Raw genomic sequence first — 8,177 nt, forward strand, 5'->3', positions numbered from 1 at the left:
GAGACAGGATCTTGCTCTGTTGCCCAGGCTAAAGTGCAGTGTCACCATCACAGCTCACTGCCTCCTGGGACAAGTGATCCTCCCACCTCAGGCTCCTGAGTGGCTAGGACCACAGGAACACCACCATGCCTGGATAATTTTTTAATTTCCTATAAAGATGGGTTCTCATTATGTTGCCCAGGCTGATCTCAAACTCCTGGGCTCAAGGCATCCTTCTGCCTGAGCCCCCCTAAGTACTGGGATTACAGGCAGGAGCCACTGCACCCAGCAACAATGATGATATTAATAAACATTATTATGTGTCAGGCACAACACATGTGTTATGGACACATTGATTCTTGTTACAACTCTGTGAGTTAGATATTATTACCCCCATTGTACAGATGGGAACACTGAGATTCAGGACAAGAGATTTGCTAAGATTAGATAACAAATCAGTTGGAGAGACTTAGGTTAGAGCTAGGTCTTCACTCCCAGGCCTGGGTTCTTTCAACCTTGTTCTGTGAATTCTGTTGATTTAATAAGCCTCCATCTGAATCAGCCAGTGTTAGCAACTCAGGTGTTGCCTTATTCTATGACTTGCTCACTTTACTAGACTGGTGTGTCTTGTAGGAAGAGGACGATGTTCCAAAAGATCGTGGATCAGTCTAAGATGTACGAGAGTGAACAGGAGTGGACGCAGTACATGATGCTGGAGCAGACACGGAAAGAAATCGTCATGTGAGTTGGGATGGGGTTAAAACCTGACGCTCTTAGGCTTAGGATCATGGGGCGAGACGTTGCTCTGACAGCTCTTACTGCCCTCAACAAGCCTTTGCACTCTTTCATTTTGGAGGCCTTCAACATATGAAAAAATGAACTTATGCCAAATTCCAATTGCACAAACCATATGTTTAATCTTTATTTTTGCACTAAAAATGCAAGACGATATATTATTGTTTTATTTATCTGTATATAAAAGTGTGTTATTTGAAGTATTTCAATCATAATATCTAGGATTTGGGTGGTAAACTGATATAACTTTCCAGTTTTTGATACAATGAAAAGCATACTATACCAATTAAAGGTGTTTTTTTTGTTGTTGTTGTTTTTTGTTTTGAGACAGAGTCTCACTCTGTCGCCCAGGTTGGAGTGCAGTAGCAAGATTTTGGCTCGCTGCAACTTCTGCCTCCGAGGTTCAAGCGATTCTCCTGCCTCAGCCTCCCTAGTAGCTGGGATTACAGGCACCCACCACCATGCCCAGCTAATTTTCATATTTTTAGTCGAGACGGGGTTTTATCATGTTGTCCAGGCTGGTTTCGAACTCCTGACCTCAAGTGATCCACCCACCTCGGCCTCCTAAACTGCTGGGATTATAGGTGTGAGCCATCATGCCCAGCCCCAATTAAAGTTTGAGTGATAGTTAATGTGTCACTCAAAATATATAGGATTAATTTTTTAAGTATTCTTTTACATAGGACAACAACCTGCAATATAGGTGTGCATTCACAGATCGGTTATGGTTGATATGAAATTTATAGTGCACGGTGTGGCACTGTTGGAACGCTAATGAGATTCATATTTAAGTTGTCTGGTGAATGTCTTTTTTCAGTTTTCTCAGTGTGCTTCCATGATTCACCTCAACTGACAATGGGGTGAGAAGTGTAAATCTGAGGCCTTTTATGCATATGTGGCCCAAGCCAGATTGTCCCCTGGCTCCTCTGTGATGGGTCCTGGGCATTGAAGGCAATGGTCAGGAAAAGTTGCAGGGGGGACAAGGCCTGACCGGTTGCCTAGGAGGCATTGCCTTATTTGTTTAGCCCCAGATGCTTCTGTGGAAATGAGACTTGATTAAGTCACAAGCATTGCAAGTGTCTGCAGTATGATCCTGGGAGCAGTGCAGTCTGCTTTCACTGAACAAGGGGCACACTCAGCCCATGGTTACTCACAGGCTGACCAGGAGCTGTCCCCCGCCCCCCGACTATTTATTTATTTATTATTTATTTATTTTTGAGACAGGGCCTTGCTCTATTGCCCTGGCTGGAGTGCAGTGGCGATCAGGGCTCACGGCAGCCTCAACCTTCCAGGCTCAAGCAATCCCCTGAGCTCACCCTCCTTAGTGGCTGGGACTACAGGCACAGCCACTACACCTGGCTACTTTTTGTATTTTTGGTAGAAACAGGTTTTGCCATGTTGCCTAGGCTGGTTTTGAACTCCTGAGCTCAAGTGAGCCACCCACCTTGGCCTCTCAAAGTGCTGGGATTACAAGTATGAGTCACCATGTCCATCCACATTTATTTATAATTTCAACTTTTATTATATATTAAAGGATACATGGATAGGTTTATTACATGGGTATATTGTGTGACACTGAGGTTTGGGGTACAAACGATCCCATTGCCCAGGTAGTGAGCATAGCACTCAGTAGGTGGGTTTTTAGCTCACACTCTCCTCCCTCTCCCATCTGGTAGTCCCCAGTATCTATTGTTGCTGTCTTTGTGTCCATGTATATTTAATGTTTAGCTCCCACCTATAAGTGAGAATATGCAGTGTTTGGTTTTCCATTCTTGTGTTAATTCGCTTAATAGAATAGCCTCCAACACTATTCCTGTTCCTGCAAAGGCCGTGTTTTTTTTCTTTTTTTATGGCTGCATGGTATTCCATGGTGTATGTGTACCACATTTTCTTTATCCAATCCACTGTTGATAAGCACCAAGTTTGATTCCATGTTTTGCTGTTGTGAATAGCACCGTGATGAACATGCAAGTGCATGTGTCTTTTGGTAGAATTATTTGTTTTCTTTTGGATACGTACCAACTAATGGGATGTTGGGGCAAATGGTAATTCCGCTTTAAGTTCTTTGAGAAATCTCCAAACTGCTTTCCACAGTGGGTGAACTACTTTATATTCTCATCAACAGTGCGTAAGTATTCCTTTTTCTCCACAGCCTTACCAGCATCTGTTATGATTTGACTTTTTCTTTTCTTTTTTTTTCTGAGATGGAGTCTCACTCTGTCACCGATCTCAGCTCACTGCAATTTCCACCTCTTGGGTTCAATTAATTCTTGTGCCTCAGCCACCACAGTAGCTAGGACTACAGGCAACTACCACCACGCCCAGCCAATTTTTTGTATTTTTTGGTAGAGATGGGGTTTTACCATCTTGGCCAGGCTGGTCTCGAACTCCTGACCTCAAGTGATTTGCCTGCCTCGGACTTCCAAAGTGCTGGGATTACAGGCATGAGCCACAGTTCCCAGACTTCTTTTGACTTTTTAATAATTGCCATTATGACTGGTGCCAGGTGGTATCTCACTATGGTTATTTATTTATTAACTTCTGGTTTTTTTCCTAACGTTTTTCTTTTTCTGATTTCTGTAGCTGGACATTTCAAAATGGCTCAGCAGAAGGACTACATAGTTGGAAGGAACATCCTGCTGTTGGATAGAGGGACTTGATATTAGAAAGTTGTCTATTCTCCCTAATTAATTATTCATTTAAGGGTGATTAAAAAAAACAAAACAAAACAAACAAACCAAAAAAAACCCTGCTTTATTCCAGGGGAATTAGGAAGCTGATTGAAAAATTCTTATTTGAAATAAGTATGCAAGAATAGCCAGAAAAAGAAAAAAGATAAAAAAGAATGGCTAGAAAACTCTGACATAGAAGAGTAATAGTGGTAACCAGCAGAACTAAAGGCAGTTCAATCCTAGGCAGGAGAAGTCGTTCACATCAATAGGACGATCTTAAGGACTATGTCTGTGCTCAAAGCGGATTTTATACCAGTGGAGAAAGGTGTAAGTTCATCAGTGGTGTTGGGACAATGGGAGGGCCACAAAGTTAGATCCCTACCTCACTCCTTACAGCAAAATAAACTCCAGATGAATTAAAAATTTTAAAGTAATGAGGGAAAGAAAAGAGAGCATGAAGAAAGCGTGGAAGAATTAAGAATAATTTCAGAGCAAGATTTTCAAAATGTGGCATGAGGCTGGGTGCAGTGTAATCCCAACAATTTGGGAGGTCTAGGCAGGCAGATCACCTGAGGTCTAGAGTTGGAGGCCAGCCTGGCCAACATGGTGAAATGCCACTCTACTAAAAACCTGTTTCTACAAAAAATTTAGCTAGGTGAGGTGGTGGGCACCTGTAATCCCAGCTACTCAGGAGGCTGAGGTAGGAGAGTCCCTTGAACCTAGGAGGTGAAGGTTGCAGTGAACCAAGATTGCGCCACTGCACTCCAGCCTGGGTGACAGAGCAAGACTCCATCTCAAAATAAATAAATAAATAAATAAGACATGAAATCCATAAAGTCAAAAAATTAGATGGAGAAATCTGACTATGAAATAATTAAGGTTTTCTGTACAACACACAAAAACACATACCCTGGAAATGTAAGTGATAAGCTGGAAGAAGATATTTGCAACACTTCTAAGAGAAAAAGATCTAATTTCTTCAGGAAATAAAGTGTTAATACAATTCAAGAAAAAGACTAATCCAATAGAAAACTGGCAAAAGTTGCAAACCGACAGTTCCCAGAAAAAATACAGTGGGATATAAACCTATGAAAAGATGATGACTATAAAACTACAGTGAGATATAATGTTTAACTCCTATTGGCAAAGATGAGAGCATTTGCTAACATACTGTGTTGGGCAGATTGAGGGAAAAGGCCACCTCATTCCCCATGTGGGGGTGTAAACAGGCCCAGCCTTTGTGGAGGGCGATTTGGTAATACCTATCAAAGCTGTAAGTGCTCATGCCCTTTGACCCAGCAATCCCACTTCCAGGATTTCCTCTCCAGATATTCTCCCACACATACACAAAGCATGTGTACAGAGCTTTTTGTTACAGCATTGATTGTAACACAAACAAGATTGAAAACAATCTAAATACCTAGCAGTGGGGAGCTAGGTTAAAGAAACGATAACACTTTCATACAATGGAGTATCTTACAGACTTACAAAGAAATGACATCAAATGAAAGGTATTATGTTTAACTTAGAAAAAAAAGCCAGGAGCAGGAACCCAGCCATTGTCAAAGTCAAGGTGATGCTTATGTAGGCACCCTCAGATGACGGCACACACCCCCTCCAGGAACTCGTGTCCTTCCAGGAGTATGTCAGCATGGATAGCATTAAGGAAATCAGTGTTTTCTTTCATAATGTTAATCTTCCTGAGAAGGAAGCAGCGAAGTAGGCACAGCATTCTCTCACTTTCCCACCTTACAAAATAAAGCCAACTCCACTCTTTCTTGAATCTTCCTGCAGTGCATTGTCCTAGAGACAAAAGCCTCTGGGCTTTGAAATACAGGATGACTATTTCAAATACAGTCATCCGTGGGTATACTCAGGGCACCTGCTCCAGGACCCCCTAGTATACCAAAATATGTACAAACTCAAGTCCTGCAGTCAGCCCGGAAAAACCCTTGGATATGAAGAGATAGCCCTCCCTATACATGGGTTTTGCGTCTTGCAATCCATGTTCAGTTGAAAAAAACTTCATGTGTAAGTGGACCTGTGTAGTTCAAACCTGTGTTGATCAAGGGCCCACCATACGGGTGTTGTCACAGCCTCTCATAATTAAGGCATTATAAATCTAAGGAAGGGGCCAGGCCCAGTGACCATGTCTGTAATCACAGCCCTTTGACAGGCTAAGGCGGGTGGATCACTTGAGGTCAGGAGTTTAAGCCAGCCTGGCTAAAATGGCAATACTCCATCTTTACTAAAAATACAAAACTTAGCGAAGCGTCATGGTGTGTGCCTGTAATCCAAACTACTTAAGAGGCTGAGGCATGAGAATTGCTTGAACTGGGGAGGCAGAGGTTGCAGTAAGCTAAGATTGCACCACTGTACTCCAGCCTGGATGACAGCCAGACTCTTTTTAAATTTTTGTAGAGACGAAAAAGGGTCTGACTATGTCGCCCAGGCTGATCTTAAACTCCTGGGTTCGGCCAGGCACAGTGGCTCACGCCTGTAATCTCAGCGCTTTGGGAGGCCGAGGCGGGTGGATCATGAGGTCAGGAGTTTGAGATCAGCCTGGCCAACATGGTGAAACCCCATCTCTACTAAAGATACAAAAAATTAGCCAGGCATGGTGGTGCGTGCCTGTAATCCCAGCTAATCTAGAGGCTGAGGCAGAATTGCTTGAACCTGAGAGGTGGAGGTTGCAGTGAGCCGAGATTGCACCACTGCATAATCAGCCTGGCGGCAGAGCAAGACTATCTCAAAAAAAAAAAAAAAAAAAAAAAAACTCCTGGGTTCAAGCCATTCTCCCACCTCAGCCTCTGAAAGTGCTGGGATTACAGGTGTGAGCCACTGGACCCAGACTAGTTGTTCAACTTTTTACAGCTTTAATTTCCAGGCACTCCCCCTGAACCCCACCCCCATTCCCAGCCAGTGGGTGGGGTTGTACAGAGAAACAGCAGCAATGAATGATTTTTCCTTTAAATATCTTACTGCTTTCAGAGAATGTATCACTGTCCAGGAACCATGACACTGAGCAAGGCACATCAGTAATGAGTACTGAAGGTGGCAGCAACTGATTGAACCCACACCACTGGCTTCTTTCCATCACCTGTCTTTACAATTTTTTTCTTTCTTTTTTATTTGGCCAATAGTCTCTCAACAGAATCATGTTATGTATTATCTATCTATCTATCCATCTAATCTACCTACCTACCTTCCATATACTTCCACCTTTCTTGGAATTAAAAAAAAAAAGGTAAATTGGATGCATCGTAACATGCTTATTTAAATTTAAAAATAGGAGCTGGGCACAGTGGCTCACACCTGTAATCCTAGCACTTTGGGAGGCTGAGGCACGAGAATCGCTTGAACCTGGGAGACAGAGGTTGCAGTGAGCCATGATCTCACCACCATACTCCAGCCTGGGTGACAGAGTAAGCCTCTGTCTTGATTTTTTTTTTTTTTTTTTTTTTTTATCCAGGTATGGTGGTGCCTGCTACATGGGAGGCTGAGATGGGAGGATCGCTTGAGCCCAGGAGTTCCAGGCTATAGCTAGCTATGATCATGCCACTGCACTGCCCTCCAGCCTGGTCAACAGAGACTCTAGTAAAAAAAAAAAAAAAAAGAAAAAAAAAGAGAGAGAGAGAGGGAAATTGGCAAAAAAATAGATGCTGAATCTTAGTTCAGTCTAATAAGAAATATTCATTCATTAACCAATACTTTTTGAAAATCCCATCCTATCTTGTTAATGGACGAATTTCAAAAAAAGGTACTTTAAGTATTTAATAATTATTTGTAAAAATGGGTAGTATATTTTGTTGTTTAACTGTGTAATAATAACTTAATCCAAGAGAAAAACTTTCAACGCTTAGAGGCTTATGAGCAAAGAAAAATTTTTAATTATATGGATATAATTGGTTACAGGTAATTATGAAAGTTGGTCAGTGAAAGGCTTTCAAGAATATACATAGTATACACACACACATATATACAGAAACACATATGCACATACAAGTATACATACACGCACAATATTAGGATAAAATTCTATGGGAAGTCAAGTGGAAATAGAGGTTTACAGAGACAAGGAAAGACATAAAACTCTAGACTCTTAAAGAAAAGCTTGTTCATGTGCTTTTGTCATGAGTAAAGAATGATATAGCAAATTTCTTTTAAAAAGTCAGTATGACTGGGCACAGTGGCTCACATGTGTAATCCCAGCACTTTGAAGAGGCTGAGGCGGGAGGCCTTGAGCTCAGCAGTTTGAGGCCAGCCTGGGCAACATAGTGAGATCTTGTCACTACAAAAAATAAAGATTTCTCTGGATATGGTGGCTGCATCTGTGGTCCCAACTACTCAGGAGGTTGAGGTGAAAGGATTGCTTGATCCCAAGAGGCCGAGGGTGCAGTGAGCCCTGATGGTGCCACTGCACTCCAGCCTAGACAACAGAGTGAGACCCTGTCTCAAAAAACCAAACCAAAGCAAAACAAAAAACAAGTCAGTATGTATAATATTCTATAAATTAGATCCTTTGCAAGTATTAAACTTGTGATGTAATAGTATAAGATGTCAACTTAAAAATGTGCAAGAAGGGCAGGGCGCGGTGGCTCAAGCCTGTAACCCCAGCACTTTGGGAGGCTGAGGCGGGTGGATCACGAGGTCAAGAGATCGAGACCATCCTGGTCAACATGGTGAAACCCTGTCTCTACTAAAAATACAAAAAATCAGCTGGGCATGGTG

General features: G+C 42.2%; 1 protein-coding gene across 2 annotated transcripts in view; it reads left to right on the plus strand.

The window, feature by feature from the left end:
- PDE6A (phosphodiesterase 6A) overlaps nt 1–8,177 on the plus strand; it is an 87,589-nt gene that overhangs the window by 62,548 nt on the left and 16,864 nt on the right. For both annotated transcript variants that reach the window (XM_037739548.1, XM_017531322.2), the window contains exon 17: nt 613–720. In XM_037739548.1, coding sequence (XP_037595476.1) covers nt 613–720 — 108 coding nt within the window. The remainder of the gene's footprint in view (nt 1–612; nt 721–8,177) is intronic.

The sequence above is a fragment of the Cebus imitator genome, unplaced genomic scaffold, assembly GCF_001604975.1.
Source record: "Cebus imitator isolate Cc_AM_T3 unplaced genomic scaffold, Cebus_imitator-1.0 Scaffold71, whole genome shotgun sequence".
Classification (NCBI taxonomy): Eukaryota; Metazoa; Chordata; class Mammalia; order Primates; family Cebidae; genus Cebus; species Cebus imitator.